The following is an 18,675-nucleotide window of genomic DNA, read 5'->3' on the forward strand; positions in this document are numbered from 1 at the left end:
GCAATATGGCGGACAGGAATTGCAGAGGAGAAACAGTTCATGGTGGGCAGAAGGTGGCAAAGCAAGGAAGGAAGAGGGCAAGCCTCTTTCTGTTCCTTATATTGTATCCTGGCTACCAGGATTGGGATGGTGCCAAACCAATCAGTGAACTGATTTAGTAATCACCCACCCTTAATCCTAGCATTGCATCATGAATCAGTCACACATTCTAGATTGAGCCACCTCTGAAAAAGCCCCACCTATGACTGCATGGGGCTTTTGGGGGACATCCTGATATAAGGCATAACAGTGTGGCTGCTAAAGAATATGTTTATATCCTAATCTCCAGAACCCATGACTGTTACCTTATATGATAAAGAAGTGAATATTAATTTATATGTAGAAGATGTGGTTAAGGATTTTGAGAAGAGGAATTTATTTGTGTTGACCCCAGTTCTAATGACAGATGTCCTCATAAGGGCACTCATATAAGAGTGAGGCAGAGGAAGATTGAGAAGGTATAAAAGAAGGAAGCAATGTGACCACAGAAGCAGGGAACAAAGTCATCATGGCTATGAATCAAGGAATGCCAATGGCCATCCGAGGCTGGAAGAGGCAGAGAATGATTTCTCTCTTACAGCCAGCATGTTAATCACACTTCTGGTCTCCAGAGCTATGAAAGAATACATTTCTGTTTGAGGGCACCCAGTTTGTGGTAATTTGTTGTAGAAGTCTTAGGAAATTAATATAGTTATTAATAATCAACCTGTTTTCTTCTCATACAATGGTTTAGTCTGTTGCTTAGGGTGCATAGTGTGGAAATTAAAAAACACTGTCTAGAAGCAATGTTTACTTCTCAATTTTTTTTTTTCAGTGATGAGGTAGAGAGGTGTTAACTGAAGAAAACTAAAAACCAGTAAGTACAGGGAGGCCTGTATATTGAGACTAAAAGGACTTAACTAAGTAGCTCTAAAAGAAGTACAATTTTCACCCATTTTACCTTATACTGTTGATCTGAAAGTAACTGACAACATAATCCCCCCTGATTTTAAGGTCCAAATTCAGCTTCTAAAGACTTGCTGACACATTTTTAAAAAGAAAGACTACAAACTCACTGGCCCTGCTGATTAAAAGTTCTGTGTCCATTTCTCACCCTGCTCTTTACAAATTTCAGTTCTCATCCCATAAATTATATCCCTTTCTCTGTACTCAGGCAAGATAATATTTTTATTAATATGTAAAGGTGATTGGTTTTCTCACAGCACAGCTACAAGGTGCTTGAGGGGATGATAGATTGGCTATATTTAATGAGCTATGTTTTTATTACAGCTTAGAAGCATTTGAAGCATTACAGTATATAAATTATGGCCCAATTGCCCTTTAGGCTTTAGCAGCTCAAAATTGCCACGCTCCAGGTCTCACACTTTGACATTACTCTCTTCTCTTCCTTTTTTCTGTTCACTTTGACATTTCTGCTGTACATGCTGTCTATAAAGCCAGTATACCTTATCTGTGGTTTTCTGCACCACCCCTGGTCCAGCCCTCCCCCTTTCTGGCTGCACTTCTTGGCTTCTTTTCCTAACTGTATTTATATAGACTCCCTTGCTCTTTACAATGTTTGGTTTGTGTAGTGACTTCAACACTGTCTTAGATCTGGAATCATACAAATGTTCTTGCGACTGGCGGTCGCCTCTGCAGGTTATGGTGTGTGGTGGGCTGAGCTCTGAACACCAATGGGTGAGTGGCTGCAGCTGGTTTTCATTTTGAGAGAGACTGAGAAGTCAACACAGGACAGATAATACTGAAAGTATCTCCACTCAGTGAAGTTTATCGGCGTTAGGTGGAGCAGGGTGGTACACGGAAGGCTATGCGTACAGTGAGATGGTCTGGTTTTACCCTGCCCGAGAAGTTATTTGTTGAACCCTTTGGGAATTGGCTTTTATCCAAGTCTGTGTGTACCTAGCTGGCTGGAAGAAGGGCATGTACGGGCGCTCTCAAGTTACCTGCTCTGGGAGACCAGAACAGGCGAGTACTTCGAAAAATTCCTAGGCTGGCTTGCCTTTATCCAGCACTTTAATAGCGTGATGAAAAGGACAGAGAAAAAGCCAAGGGAACGGTAGGCTAAGTGAGAAAGAAGAACAAGGGTAGTGGTAAGGAAGTAAGAACGGAGTCAGGAAATCTGGGAGGAATTCAAGACTTCAGTGGACTAAAGAAAATCAGCTTCCTCATTGGATGAACATACTGGATTCAGGAAGGCCTAAGTGGACTAAGGCAGAAACAACCTAAAGCATGGTTAGAGAAGTGTTTCTCTAAACATATTTCTGGTTGTTAGAGCTGACTAGGTCCTTAGAATTAATCTAAGTCTATCCTTTCATTCCATTCATACAAGAGGAAATGAGGCCTCAGGGTATCAGCTGAATTTTCCACGACTCCAGAGTTTATCAGCGGAAGATTTAGGACTGAAATGTGTGCTCTTTGACTTCTGGTGCATTATTATTCTTATTGTGTTTCACTGTCTCTAAATGACCTTTTTCAGATGATGCTATATATTGAACCCAGGTCCTCGCACGTGCTAGGCAAGCACTCTAGTGCTGAGCCATACCTGAAACTATTTTTTATTTTTATTTTTTTAAAGACCCGAGACAGAGTGGTTTTGCTGTTTCCCAGATTGGCTTTGAACTTGTGATCCTCCTGCTTCAGCCTCCCAGGTAGCTGGGACTACAAGTGTTTGACTGTCACCATTTCTAGTTTGCATTTTTAAATCCTGTATTTTCAGGTCCAGAGGGCAAGTAACTTCATAAAAAGTTATTTCTTTATTCTGAGAGGTCACCTAAGATACTTTACTTTTAGGATGAGGAAAGTAGGATAATCTTAAAGATTTGTCTTCTCGCTGCTTGCAAGTGTATTATAGTATTTCCTTCATGAATGCTTCAAAGCCTCAGTTCTTGTATAGTCATATTTCAAAGGAGTTTTCCTTTTTACTAATGAATGAAAGAATGAATATACAATTTATTGCATAGTTTCTGTGTGTCAGGCACTGTTCTGAGTGCTTCACTCCTTCACTGTATGGGTGTATGGGAGATATATATGGGAGATACACAAGTTGAAACAGATATAGTCCCTTCGAGTCCCTTCAATATAGTCCCTTCAAGCATTCTCTCCTTGAACTCTCTCATTTAACACTATGAGGTAGTGCTATTATGATCCATATTTTTCAGATGACATTTGGGCTAAGAGTGATTTATTGGCCCAAAGTTGAAAGCATTTCCTTATCTTAAATTCTCATTGTCCCTTGTCTGGATAGTTATAGAAGTTTCTTATTGGTCTCTCTACCTTTTAGTCATCTTCTTAAATCCAAGAGATGGATGCAAATTATTTGGTGAGCAGGACCAATCAAAGTGCCTGCTTACAATCAGCAATCAGTATGGTCATAACAACACACAGGAGACAAGCAGCGCTACTCCTTGAATTATCCTACACAGAGTTGTGAGAGCCTGTAATTTACTTTCTCCAAAACTTTGGCTGGCACCTTCTTACCTACAAAATTAAGTGCAAATTCCTTAGAAGGGGCTTTAATAAAATCTTTGTGATCTGACCTCATTGCTATTTTTCAAGATCTTACCTAAGTTCTCATTACTGTTCAACATTTATTTTATATTCCATCTGGGCTTGATATATCATTCCCCCAATACTATTTTTCTGCTTTTCTTGCCTTACCTGTTTAGACTTTCTGTCTGACTGTTCCACATTCTATTTTTCTCATCATTGTCTAATATATTCCTACAGGCCCAGCTCAGAGGTCAATGACATCTTCTGTGGCAACTATTCTGATATCTACAGTGAAAGTGAGTTTTTATTTCTTCAGGTTGATACAGTGCTTTTTTTTTGGCACTTAACAAATTTTACAAATAGTATTTACTTCTTGTCTACCACAAGAAGTGTATAGAAGTGTGGGTTTTAAACTCCTTAAAGTAAGGGACTATATCTGTTTCAACTTGTGTATCTCCCATATATATCTCCCATACACCCATACAGTGTCTGACACCTGGGTGCATACAATATTGATTAAATTGATCTGAACGTGTATCATGGTGGTATTACTCAGGGGCCTGCTGCTATTCTATTAGAGTATAAGATTTGGATGTGTCATTTAGAAGCAATTTCAGGCCAACTCCAAATTCTTATGACTGCTACTAGTTAGTACCCCATTCACAAGACCCTCAGGTGTCACCTGAAAGCTTTTCCAGATAACATCATAGTCAATGAACACTTTTTTTTTTAACCTCAGTAGCCACACATTAAAGTGTCAGATAGAAGTCCAAAACTGAGGAATTTTAGGTCTAACTGGATTTGGGTTAATATAAACTAGTAATTTTCTCTTTCTCTGAGATATTGAGTAAACTAATATATATTTTTCTTTCTGTTGGAATTTTCAGTAGGCTACCAAATAAGATTAATACTCTGATTATTTCTTCTGGTGGCGATTTTTTTTCTGCAAGGCGGTAAGCCATTGCTGCTTACTATGGTGGCTGATACAATTCTTAGGAATAGTGTGATTTATCTGAAACTTTTTCTTTTTCTTTTTCTGTAACTTTTTCTTACACCTTTGAAAACTCAGATATACTTGAGCTCCACATTTTAGCTAAATTACCAGGCTGCTTGCACACTGTGGTTTTTGAATCAGCCAAGATTCCTGCGCTTTCCCTTGCTTGGTTCTCAGCCCTCCCACCCTGCCTCTCCGGTCGTCCTGTTAGCTGAGAAGAAACAAACTATTACCTGAATGAAATCTAAAACTTGCTGATGTCTTTGTTTGGCAGCTGCAACCTCGCTGTCTGAGATTGCTTCCCTCAGGGACTGTTGAGTATTCAGAGAATCCAGCTCCACAACAGCAGAAAGGCGGCAATACAGACTAATAAATTTCTCTCTGTAGCTGCAAAAATGAACTGGAAAATGGACAAGCAAAGTAGAATAAGTTAAGATCTGGTATCAAAATAGAAAACTTCATACGTCAGAGAAAACCAGTTGAATGAAAACACGATTTATTAATCCTATCAATGGAAAATATTGAGCCATAAGTAAATTACAGACATGCTCTTAAGGGGCCAGTTGTCTGGTTTTAGTCAGACAGTATTCCCTTTTAGGTTTACCAACTTCTGGTAGGGTATGGGGAAATGGTATTAGTTTGAGCTGCAGTTTATGTGGACTGTTTCCTAAAGCTGGGGATTTTTAGTTTAATAGATAGTCACATGCCACATAGTGATGTTTCAGCTGGCCATGGGCTGCATATATAACGGTGGTCCAATAAGTTTATATCACCTAGTGACATAATAGCAATATTAATTTCTGTAAGTATGCTATATGATGTTTGCACAATAGTGATATTACCTAACAGCACAAATTTCGGAATTTATCCCCTTTGTTAAGCCACACGTGACTCTGTGTGTGTGTGTGTGTGTGTGTGTGTGTGTGTGTGTGTGTGTGTGTATGACGGGGAAAATAAACTTACTACTTTAAAGAAAAAAAACCAAGTATCAATTTGAAACCTAGTTTTGGTTTTCTTGTCTGATTTCCTGTTACGTATCTTGCTTTTTCCTTTCTAAGGCCTGAACCCCCAAAAGATACAAGATTGTATTTCTCAGTGTATCTTTTGTCTGACCAAAAACCATCCCTGAGTTGCCTAATATAGGCTTTGATCTTCCCTCTGCCCCTCACCTTCTGAGCTCTTTTGCAAGTATGATGGGAGTTGCTATCTGGACAGACCATTTTTGTTCAAAGCTACAGAAACAATCTAGCCTTCATCTCCGTCATTTGTCCCTTCTCAGGAGGGACAGAGCAATGCAGGATTGAGTTTAGTGCAGGCACCCTGAGGTGCTCAGACTTTTTTTATACTTCTGTGACCACCTTTAATCATATCAAAGCTTCAGATTCCCAGAGGCTGAAGAAAATGTCCTCATTCAGACTAGTGCTGTTCCAGTCTTTTCCTGGCCCATTGTTGAATATGGAGACTTACTCTTCAGAAACCTTATTTATTTTTTATTTATCACTTTTACCATTGTGTTCCATACTTTGGAAATAGGAGCATCCCCACAGCATCTCTGTTGGAAAATTTATATTTATGTCTCATGGGAGGAATTCTGGAAAGAAGATAAAATTGCCACCCTTTACCTCTTTGCTGTCATTTCCCATGACCAAGCTTGAGGCTATTTAGGGAGGCTAAATCACAGTCTCTCAGAATGGGTCACCTGGCCAGCTCTATACCTCAGTCAGGAAGGCTTATTCAGTGTATAGTGGGAGATCTCTGTGCACCTCATTATTCTCATCTCAGTGTTGCCTGCTCCCTTTCTTGATTTTCTCTTGATTTTCTCTTAGGACAATCAAGAGATTTGCCCTGTTCACTTTCCTCTTACGGAGTGGAAGAGAAGAATCTGATGAAGGCTTTGGTGCTTTCATCCTTACCCCTGTACAGTGGCTTCCTGTTTCATTTGAAGGAGGTGTTTCTCAACCCAGGGAAACTCAGGCCTGGAGTTGAGTTTTCTCTCTGGTATCAGATCCTCCTTCCCTTCATTTAGCTCTTTTAGCACTTCTTTGTCTGACACAAAGAAGAGCTGATTTCATATACCTTTTGGTAAATGTCAAACTATTTCACTTTTCTCAAATGATGGGGTTCTCATGCAATTTCCTCACTTAATGACCTCTGCCAGCATCCCCTTAACTTCACGATAAAACTCAGTCATCTCTGCATAAAGGAAGGCATCCTTCTCTTAAGGATCTAGCATTTGAATATATCTACAATCATAGCTCTCATTGTACAGCCACCTTCAACTACCACTAGCTCTGCATCAATCCTAAGATTTGGTCAGAATGAACTTCCTGCAAACACTTTTACACTTCTATGGTTTTTAAAAAATAATTAGTGCATGTTTCTAATACAGAATAGTGATATTTGTTTTGGGGAGTACATATGATATATCTTCATCATTTTCAATCCCTTTACCTCCTTCTCCGCCCCCCCCCGTCCTCTTTCCCATCTCTTAAGAGTTTCCCTTGTAGTTTCCTGTCATCTCTCCTTTACTTTTTTCATTTATTTATTTATTTTTAGGTTTCTCAAATACTTCTATGCTTTTACATATGCTTTTCCTTATTGTTAAACACCAGTTGCTACTAACACGTTCAAGACTCCTTATTCTGATAATGGAAGATCTCACTGAAATGTCTCCAGAGTGACATTTCTACTGACTTCTTTTCCAGGAAGAGCTAGTTTCTCCTTTTGTGCTTCTAGAGCACTTGTTTCTAAGCGTATTGTGACACATGCGTACTTAATTGTTTTGGTATTAGATTGTGGCTTACTTGAAGGCAGGAATCATGTCTCAGATTAGTTTTTCTTTTCTCAAAACCTGGAACATTGTAGCTTCTCAACTAATACTTATTGGACTTTCTGAATAAAGAAATAGACGCATTGAGGCTAAATGCGTTTAGCTAAAACGCATGAGTTGATCTGAAGAGGGAAGGCCCTGCTGTCTGGAAGGCACCTCTTTCCCTTTGTTCTCACTTCTCCCATTGTGTGCTGGAGTTTTGTATTCTGAAAGGTATATTTCGGGTCTGGAGTGTTTACTAGCAGCCCAGTGGAAAGGAGTCACCATTAGTTTGTAGCTTATTCTTGACCCTTGTAGCTCCCCAGCTGTGTCTTTGTGCCTTTCAAGGAGAGAGTATATCCTGTTAGCCCTTGACAAATGTCCTTTTTAGGCTTCAGGAGGAAGAGAGTAAAGTGTCTTACAGCCTGCTTTTGCAAACCAAGTTGTAAAGGGAAAAACCAACTCAAGTTTTTTCCTTTTCTAAAATATGTCTTTGACTGTAGAAAGATACTGAATGATTTCTTTAGAAGAAACACTATCAGCGCCATCTAAATTCTTAAAAACCAGGGTGTTCACAGCTTTCCCTTGTTGTGTCTTTGTGGTAGGAGCCATGGATCAGTGGGTGGTCTCATAGCACCCATGCTATCCATGGCCGTGAACCACAAGTGAGTTATGAGGAAGTTTCAACTGTAACGTTTCAGTTTCCTGCTCCAGTGGTTTTTATCCAGAGTCTTTAATGTCACTTTAACAAATGTTACTTTAACATAGTCTTTTGTGGTTTAGCAATGATACATTTGGTAGCCATCACCAAGGAGGGGAGGATAGACTGGAAGCTTCTAATTTTTAAAAATGTGAATCACATGCATTTGATAGATAAAATGGTATAAGCCTGCAATAATGTCATTATCTGGATCACATGATTTGTCAGTAAGTCACAAACGAAGACTAATTTTCAGTAGTGTTGTTTCTCCTTCTTCTTTATAAGGTAGTGAGAAATACAGTTGGCATGAATACTAACAGTGTAGTAGGATAGAAAGTACATGGGCTTAGATATTGCACAGGACTGGGTTTGAATCATAGTTCTGCCCGTGTGATGGTGAGCAGATAACCTCTGGGAGTCTCAGTACTACCCCTACCAAAGGGATAATAATGCTTACCTAGGATTAAATAATGAATGTTTATAAAGTACCCAAAACAGCATATGACACAGATAGAAAGTAAATGTTCCTACCCTAAACCTTTCACCCCCAGGAAATATGAGCCATTTTGTGGTTAGAATAGTAGAACAGGATTGGGATTAGAATATTCTTCCTAAGGATCTCTAACTCACTACGTACAGTCAGCTTGGGTCAGATGGCCTCTTCTGGAAGCTAAGGAATCAACTAGATAACTTCGTAGTGTTAGAGATGATTCCTTGCCAAAGCATCAAAAAGAACCTGAGCACCTAAGGTGCCTCTCTAAATTCTGGGTAATGAGTAAGTTGGCAGTTGGAATACAGGAATGGTATCCTAAATCATGAAAAATGGGCATTAGGAATGAAGGTTGAGACGGTGCCATTTTTTGCAAGCCTGTGGCCTGGATTCCATTAGGCTCATTGCCTGGATATCCCACAGGCACCTCAAAACTCATCATTTGTCAAACTGAACTCATCGTTTCTCCCCTCCCCCAAAACCTGTCCCTCCCCTCCTATTTCCTGTTTTGGTAGATGGCAACATTATCCATCTCAGCACCGGATTCAGACTCTCTGGCTCCTCCATTTTACTCTTCAGCCACCTCAAATCAATCACAAAGTCTCATTGATTTTAACTTTAAAATCCTCTTGCCTCTGCTTTCTCCTCTGTTGTCCCCTGTGGCTGTGTTTGTTCGGGTTCCTGTTGCCCACCTGGACTACTGTGGCAGTCTCTTGTCTCTTTGCCTCCCTCTGCCCCCGCTCCATTGCTTTCCTGCAGTCCATCCCCCACAGAACTGCGAAAATCCAGTGAGATCATATCATCCCTTTTAAAAAATTCTTTTTCATCGCTCCCCTTTGCCTGTCTGGTATTTTCACGTCCTTGGGAGAATACAAGTAGCCCTTCCTGATCTTTTTTTTTTTTTTGGTTTTTTTCCGGTACCGGGAACCGAACTCATGACCTTGCGCTTGCCAGGCAGGCGCTTTTGGCCCTTCCCGATCTTGACCTTTAGATTCCTGGGATGCCCTAAACATTCATTGCAATGAGCTACCAAAAAGTATATCTAATTGGGCATTATTTTCCTAGGTCTCTAAGACTGTGTGTGTTTAAAATGGTTTTCCTTTTATGCTGTTCCTATTCTTTCACTTTCTGAATTTTTTATTTATCCAGCTAAATGGTAACTCCGTAAGGAAAGCTGGAGTGTCTTTCCTCTGAAATTCAACAGCCTATGCTTTATAGCAATGTTTTCATTATATGAGGTCCGTTGATGTCAATCTTTGTATCCTGTACTAGAGTTTGAGTTTCTGATGGTAGACTGTGCCTTATTAACGTCTGTAGGTCTAGCTCCTGCACAGTACCTGGCATACAGTGTAAGCTCAGTAAATGTTTGCTGAATGAAGGATGCAGCCAAGCACAGAAGTATGAAATATATATCAGGCCTCAGATTATGTTTTAGAAATTCTCCAGTGTTTTTGTCTTTCTAGTCCAATTAGTATGAATCATAGAGCCAAGGAAATCAATAAAAATCAGTTTTTTTCCCATCATATGTCTACTGCTAATAGTGACTGCTTGCAGGATCAGGGCAGGGTGACCTCCTCAGTGTAGGTTAGGCAAATCCTCAAGAGGCCACATTATTGGATGGAGTTTCTAAGGGCTTATGATAGTGCTTTTCTTTTTATTTTGGGAACAGTGTAAAGAGTGGTGCTTGGTGGCCTCCAGGTATGTGCTGTGTTATTGTTAAGGGGTCCTATTTCTGCTCCTGCCCAGGGGATGGTGGAGTGTCAGCCCTGAGGCTGTGCAATGAGGAGTGGGTACAATTGTACCACTTTGCCTCAGCTCAACCTGCTTGCCCAGATCTCACAAGATCCTCCTGTAGGATGGGTTCTTTCAACTGTACAAGCAGCCCTCTGAAGGAATACCTTACAGGTTTGTTCCAGTGGTCGTTACTCCATGAGACAGATGGCTGAGCTCCTTTGTATCATTTTATCCTCACTAGATTTGTTTAGTGCTGGAATAGATACAGATGCAGTTTTCCATAGCTGGTTAGCAAGTTATTTATGATTCACTTAGGCCACTGGCGGGAATGTGATCAGTTTGCCAAATCTCCAATCCTTTCATGGGAATGGAGATGACGTATATAAGTCACACTAAAATGTACTGTGGCTCTTTGTTCTAATTTACATATTCCCATAATGCACATCTTTTCAATTTTCATTAGTGTTCCCATGTAGTTATTAAAATTTTTCTGAGTTTTGACTGAATTTCCAAAAACATTCTCTTTTTTCTCAGAAATATTTAGTGTATTTTGATCTTTTCTTATGGAACTGCCTATGGAGAACAGAAGTCCCTATTAAATAGTTAGCATATTTCTTAGAGGAGCGTACATCTATTATTACAAATCTTTAAAAAGTCCCTATATAAGGTATTATTAATTGCTTGATGGGCTGATGCCTAAATGAGAGAGTAACCATGATAATCTGCCTCTTGAAAAACTTGGATTGCTTGAGGGATAAGATAGAGTTTGTCATGATCTTACTAAGACCCAGTAATATTTTTAATATTGTTGGCTGGTGGTGTTGAAATGCAATAAACATTTTATTAGAAGGTGTATTAATCCTCAGCTACTGATGGCACTTTTCTCTGCTCTCTAAAGAAAAGCTAATAGAATGTGTGTGCCAATAGAACCAAGCCTAACCAAGTGGTCTTTTCTGGAAACTTACATATTCCTTACTAATTCATGAAGGTGTATCACCCATGATATTGCAATAAGGGAAGACCAAGATGGTAAGAAAGTGTCTTACTATAGGAAGTAACATCTTAAAAGTCAGAAACTATGGGACACAGCCTTTGATTGATGGCCTATTTTTGGTAGATCGAGGGTGGTATCTGTTGGCTTTATATTGCTTTTAGTAAATAAGAAGAGGTGGGACAGATCAGACACACACACTGTTGGATTCTACTATACTACTGTGCTGACTACTTGCATAGTTCTCTGTATCTGTGTCATATGCAAACTTCAAGTATGTGCCATGGGTTTCTGACATCACTATCACCGGAGAGCTTTCTAGAAATGTACATTTTCCAGCTCCTTCCCAGGCCTAGTGGACTTATCATAGCTGGAGTTGGGCTGTAGGAATCTGTATTTAATAAGCTGTCCATGTGATTAAACTTTGAGAAGCATTATTCCAGTGCACTGTATCTCAGACATGTGGGTTTTTAATAGGTGATCTGCTAAAAAATGGTTCCAGTTTGGTCAAATGATTTGGAAAATGCTGGGTTAAAGAAATTTAGGTTTTGTTTTCGATTGGGGAAAGGGTAGTTCTATGGATTTCACAGAACTTTTAATAGGTTATTCTACTGCTCAAAGTCATCCATTGACTTCTCAGTATACTTAAAGTAACATTTAAATTCTTTATTGTGGCTTGTGAGGCCCTGCATAATTTGACTTTATTAACTCTGATCTCATCTATCTTTGTTGTTCTTGGTCAGAACATGTAGGTACACTGATCTCTCAGCCAGGCATAATCTTACTGTAGGACCTTTGTACTTGGTGTCCTATGTCCTGGGAGTCTCAGGTGCCTGCTCAAATCTAACTTCTTCAGAGAGGCTTTCACATGTCTTCATATGCCTCTTCACTCTTGTCTCTTACTCTTCCTCATGGTCCTTCTCTGATATTTATTATACTGCTACTTGTTTATTATTTGTCTCCCTCAGGAGAAGTAGGCTTGGTGAGGGGTTATGGGTTCTTCAGTCTCTGGAATAATGCATGGTACTTAGTGGCCTGCTCGATAATATTTATTGATGAATAAATGAATGAGGGAATGGAGAAAGCAGGTGAAGGCTAGTAGACTTTACCTAAATTGTAGAGTGCAAAGTAACAGTAGAGAGACAGAGAGTGGTTGCCCAAGAAGAGTGTGTAAGCCTCACAGAAAGCAGGATAGACAGCATCCTTTCATGTCTAGGGCCTCTAGGACCCGAGGTATTGTATGCTAGGTTGGTACAATATCATTGACTGTTCCCGTCAAGGCCATGAAGGCATGGGAAAATGAATTTTGTGTATTTTTGCCTGTGATCATGGAGTAACAGTGAGTGTTTTGTACCGAATAGAATACTGGTTAACTCTCCAATGATTTCTTTTCCTTAGTTCTTTTTTTCTGACAATTATTCCATAAAAGTCATTCACTTTCATGGCTTCAGCTTTTATTAGTAGACACTGGCTACATTTCTGCTTAGTACCCAATTTTCTGTCCGGCGTTTCTATCGCCAATGTGACGTGTCCACCTTCAGCCTTAACATATTCAAAGCTAAAAGCCTCAATTTACTCTCCAAAACATATTCTCGATTTTTATATTTTTGGTAAAGGCAGTGATGTCCTCATAATCACTGATGCTGAAAACTATAAGGGCAATTCCACACTTCTCCTTCCCTCTTTTAAGCAGTTGTCCACTCTCGTTGCTTACTCCCGATAATATCTGTCCTCTCCTCTCCTCTCCTCTCCTCTCCTCTCCTCTCCTTTTTTTACTACTACCATAACACTGGCATAATAGTCTCAGACATTTTTGAACCTTGCTTTTAATCCATGTTAAGCAGGTTCCTCACCCTGATTCCCAACAATCAATACGGCCCCATCTCATCATACAACCTTATTCTTCCTGCTTTCCTCACATGTCCTAGATCTAGCCAAAGTGGACCACTTGTTCTTTTCCTGACTCTGTTCTTCTGTTCTCTTGTCTTTGCTCATTCTGTTCCTCTGGAGAAAAAACATTTTGTTTTTAATTCATGTTTTTAAACATCCTATCTAACCTTTTACACCCACATCAAATATACTCTCCTCATGAAGGATATACTTTTTTTCTTTTTTCAGTATCATATAGTACTTCATGTTTATGGGACATTATATCTCATTTTACAATAACTTTTATTCTTATTTTACTCTTACCATCATACTGAAAGCCTCTTAAGGGCAGAGCCTTTGTTGTACTCATTTCTAAATCTCCCCAGTAGGCATCCAAGAGAGATATTTATTGATTTGTTATGAAACCTTTGCCTAAAACTGTACGTCATTATAACAGCGCTATTATATCATGAACTAATAATGTTCTTTATCTGAGGAAATGGTCACATTCATATCCAGGCCCTTTGGGAGTGGTATGGCCAATATTATTAATTATGTGACACAGAAAAGGTGCAGAAAGGTTAAGTGATTGCCAGTGTCACACAGGGTAGGACCCAGGACCCTCAAAGTCCCAGTTGGTAAGCTTATTCCCACTTCCCTTACGAACTCTTCCCTCCTCTGGAGAATAAAACTTATTGTTCATCATCTATTGAACATCATCTGAAGTGCTTGGAATGAGGGAAACTGAGGCTTAAGACGGATATCCCAAAAGAATAAATTTAGATTCAGTTGCTCTGGTCACAAAATGAGGCACCAGACAGTTACCTCTTTCTGTTTCTAAATCTGGTGGCTAAGGTGCAGTCCAAGGAAGGTCTGCTTCTGTTCCACCCACCCACTCACTCAGCTGCCCGCAAGTTGTACAATTCACTTGAACTAACAGAGCCCTTGCTAATTGCCTCTTACTGGCCTGGTGCAAGATGTAGCATGGGAAGGGAGACAAAGCCTCCCTATTCACATTCTCAGTGGGCAGCAGGGGTCTCAGCGAAAATACAGAAACTAGAGCCCAGGCTATTCATTTTTGAAAAGTCAGGACAAGATCTTCCACCATTCAGAACCCCACATTCAAATCACAATATTGCATCCTGGGAGACCCTGTCTGTTTCTTATTTGATCTGTCAGAAATTTAGAGTCTCATAAATCAAGTCTAATAAATCAGTACTACTTAGAGCTGCAGACCTTTTTCTCCCTCCAAAGTGATACAAATCCTACATTTTAATTTCATTATTATTTTTTCCCAGTTGGAGGTGGGGGTAAGGAGAAGGAAAGAGAAGGGGCGGTGCTTTTCATGAAAACATCGTTCTTGTGTTTATAGTTTAAGAAAGCAGAGGAGAGGCGTTAAGTACAGCCTGATAACTGAACTTTCTGTTTAGAATTTCTTCCTCTCCATTGGGCCTTAACTAGGTTTCAATAATTATTGCTCAGGCACATAGTCTTGGAGCTTTGCTGTTTCTCAGACTTGTACACAGTTCTAGGAAGGGTTGTTGCCAAAGCCATCATGTGATTTATTGACCCTCCACTGGGACAAGGGGGAACAGATATAACTTTGTGATTTTATTATAAGGAGGCTGGGTTAATATTTCTAGGTGAAACAAGCTACTATACCAAGTTCAAACATCTGAAGAGGGAGGTTAAGAAACCCTGAGTGTGGGGTGTAAGGATTATTCTGTCCTGGGGCTGTACAGACGTCGTCTGAGGCAGGGAGCAGGAGAAGAAAGGACACATTGTGACCCATTTCCAACACCTCCTGTGTGTAGAGGCGGAAGTTCCTTGCCTGCAGAGGGACACGCGCGGAGGAAAAATAGGAGAGTTACAACACGGCACTTACATAAACAACACCAAACTGGCATAAAACATCTAACAAAATCACACGACTTCAAGCTTGGAATTTTTATACAACATAAATATTAGGGTTCAGCCCATTTAATAATGCTACATAAAATCAAGATTTAAGGCAGTAATGTTCCACATAAACTCTGAAAACAACATTTATGCTTCTTATAAAAGCAGAAAATGATTGCATTCCGTGGGCTTTTCAAAATGATGAATATAATTCCATGAAGCAACAAAAATGGATTGAATTAAAAATCCACTAGTTTCAGTTTAAGTTGGTTAAGGGGGAAAAATGTAGTTTCTGGCCAAGGACTGAGAAAATTTTATAAGTATCAAAAAAATTGTGTGCACTGTTAGGCAGTTAGGCAGCCTTCTCCCAACATGTATATGTAGCCCAAGAGTCACCAATGAAATATGAGCTGCCTCAAACCTGCTAAGGCCAAGAAACCCTTTAATAGGATCTACTGTCACAAGCAGAGCTGGTATTTTTTTTCTTGAGCGTATGGCCACCCCTGGAATAATTCATGCTCCTCTAGTATCATTACGGCATCTCTTGTAGTTTAGTCTTTACCATTGATGACTGGTTGGGACTGGCTGTGCAGTACTGACTTAAAATCAGAGCAGTACTATAATGGAGAGACACACTTGCAATCTCTAATTTATCCCCCTGCCTCCATGGGTCAGAGGCCAATTTTTGGTTCTTTCTTATTGAAAGAGAACCAGCCACTTGTAATGGTCTTCCTAATAAAGGCTAGATTGTGTGTGTGTATGTGTGTGTGTGTAGGAGAGAGGCAGTAATGGTGAATATTGGCAAAAAAAAACCAACCCCACAAAATCAAACAAAAATAAAAACAAAAGCAAGCTGGGCATGGTGCTGCACGCCTGTAATCCCAGCACTCAGGAGACTGAGGCAGAAGAATCATTGTGAGTTCGAGGCCAGCCTGGGCTACAAAGCCAGCTCAGGGCCAGCCTGAACTGCATCGTGAGACCCTGTCTCAAAAAAGAACCCAAAAAACAAAAACAAAAACAAAAACAAAATTCTAATGGTATATTATATTAAATTTTTTTCTAGACAAAGCTGAGAAAACTTTTACTAGGATCTTTTGTACCATTAGTTTTTCTTGCAGTTGCTTATTTGTGCAGGTTAGATTTGTGCATTTTGATTTAGATGAGACAAGTTTGACAGTAAATTTTCTGTGGAAAGATAGCGTGTCCTAGTTTAGCCATCTCTACAGATTACACTACTGTTATTCTGTTCTCAGATAAATCATTTGTCCATATAATTATACTGTTGTTTATGCATGCATGTATGTATGCATCCTTCTTGGTTTATGCTACCCTGTGAACCTTGATGTCTTTTAAGGTAGACTAGAGGATTTTTCTTTTGTTGACCAGGACACACTACAGTGGGGTCCAGGAAAACTGCAAGAGACTGAAACAGAGGAACTGGAGAAAAAGAACAGAAGTTCAGTGTACGTCTGCTTGTATGCATTAAATTCAAAATATGCGTGTGCATGAAAGGTGGTGTTTAAGTAAATGAAAATAAACATATGTATGTATATTCATGCCTCTTGAGTAAGTGTTACGCTGTTCAGTTTCTATGAGCTATAAAAAGAAGATAAAATGGTAAAGTCTAGTACCTGGTGTAGAGGTATATTGATCTGCTTAAGGAGAGCTTTCACTGCCATCTGGAGCTCATAGAAGAACAATTGCATGGGGCAGTCAGAAGTATGATCCACACTTTCCATAGATTCAGAGCCAGAAAGCTTTTGGATCCATTCCCACTCCTCTCTGTATGTTGAGTCAAATTAAAATTAGAAATATAACAAAAGTTCAGAATACAGCTAAGAACTGTCTTAGTATATATGTCCAGAACCTGGGTAACCCATTGTTGGTGGTTTAAAATTCAGTGTAATTCATGAATTTTGAACTTTTTGCTACACAGATGGAGTTTAAAATGAGGTCTTTGTAGATTAAACTTAGTTTACCTATCAGACCACACGCCTCAAAACAACAGTATTAATTTGTATGAATTAGTTTTTTAGATGGGAGCTTTCCAATGTTTTGTAACAATTTCTCAACTGTCCTCATGTTCCTTTCCCTAGGATCCTCTGTAAGTTCTAAGAGCCTACATTTTCCCTCAGGGGCATCAGCTGGTTAATTCTGCATTTGGGTAACCACGGGACTCTGGTCCAACTCAGGCAACAAACCACACGGCACATTTCAGCCCTGGCCTGTTGGAGTCATGGGGACTATTTTGGTTTCTTTCCCCTTCCAAAAACTTGAGGAGAATCACAAACAAGAACAAGACAATTCCAATAAAAGGAACCAGTGGACACACATCACTGCCCCCGTCTTCCGCAGAGACAGTCATCTGGGCCTTCTTCCTCCATGCGCTGCAGTCCTTCCTAATGAACTTTTCCAAATGTCATGCACAAAGGAAGGGGAAGGAATGGTGGTGGGAGGAAAACACATCTGGTTTGTTCCCCAAAGGCTGCTCTTCAAAAGGCGCTTGGAAGGATCAAGGTAAATGCCTTTTGGGCAGCATTGTTTCCACTGGTATTTTAGCACAAGTCTCTAAACACATTCTGTTGGCCCAGTTTTTGCTTCAGCTCTGCAGGGAGCAGCGATGTGCTCTAGGCACATTGCTTTCCTCTAGAAGAGGAAAGTCCTCCTCTTCAGGGGTGAAAAGAGGAGACACTGGCATATGTTCTCACCCATGGAAATCCTCTGAGAGCTGTCAGAGGTTCATAGCAGTCTGGCCTCCAATCATGTGTTAGAAAACCAAATTGGTTGTGGCATGGACCTTTCATAAAACAACAGTAATAAAAACTCTTAATTGAGTATTCTCAGGAAAGTTTCTGTTTTTAAGATACATTTGATTTCAAGCCTCACATGTGATAAGACTGATAAAAATCAAAATTAATTCTGCAACCTGGCCATATTTGTGGCTTCATAAATCATCGCAATATTTGCAAACCCACCTGAGAACTACTTTTTCTTTCCCCTCACTCATGCTGAACTAAAGTTTTATGACTAGCATACATATACACGCCACCTAATGGACCGCATTGCTAAAGTCAGGTCTGCAATAAAGTCAAAAAATAAATTAGCAGTAAGAATACCTCGGAACACTTAGCACTAACTTGTCAGTTTAGGTATGAAGACGTGGGAGATGGAACCGGCAGAGTGGAGGCTCCTGGGATCTTTGGTAAAACAACCTTGGATCTTTGGCCAAGGAAAATTAATTGGCATAGCTCATGAAAGACAGAAGCTGAACATGAGTGAAAATGACCATTGCTGAGTCAACCCACGGATGAGCCAGGTAACTTTTTGGGGAGAACTCAGATGTTGATTGTCAAAGTGACCACCAGAGGGCAGACTTAAAGCCCAGGTGCAGTTCTACATATGAAAGGAGAGAATTATGGCGGTCAGTGAGTTCTTCGAAGAGACCATCACCATCGCCATCATCTCCTCCACTGTCACCAAGCAATACATATGTCATAAGCCTTGTGAGATATTACAGTGAGTAAAGCTTTGCCACTTTTTGGGACTAGGTTTTAAACAACCAACTTGGAGATTTGTTTGGTTAAGCCAGTCCATAGGTGTAACTAGAATTTTGGGATCTACCTTGTACTCTTTGAAGCCTGAAGAAATCTGGAGATTTTTT

General features: G+C 39.9%; 1 protein-coding gene across 6 annotated transcripts in view; it reads right to left on the reverse strand.

Annotated features, from left to right (window-relative positions):
- Ankfn1 (ankyrin-repeat and fibronectin type III domain containing 1) overlaps nt 1-18,675 on the reverse strand; it is a 387,596-nt gene that overhangs the window by 21,472 nt on the left and 347,449 nt on the right. For 5 of the 6 annotated variants that reach the window (XM_013519407.1, XM_013519406.1, XM_005394075.2 and 2 more), the window contains 3 exons: nt 16,646-16,796; nt 14,778-14,946; nt 4,756-4,922 (listed from right to left, as the gene is read on the reverse strand). In XM_013519407.1, the coding sequence (XP_013374861.1) occupies nt 4,756-4,922; nt 14,778-14,946; nt 16,646-16,796 (487 nt within the window). Of the gene's footprint in view, nt 1-4,755; nt 4,923-5,513; nt 14,947-16,645; nt 16,797-18,675 lie in introns of those variants that run through there. The other variant, XM_005394074.2, reaches the window with a different exon arrangement.

Source organism: Chinchilla lanigera, unplaced genomic scaffold, assembly GCF_000276665.1.
Source record: "Chinchilla lanigera isolate Chin_1 unplaced genomic scaffold, ChiLan1.0 scaffold00050, whole genome shotgun sequence".
NCBI lineage: Eukaryota > Metazoa > Chordata > Mammalia > Rodentia > Chinchillidae > Chinchilla > Chinchilla lanigera.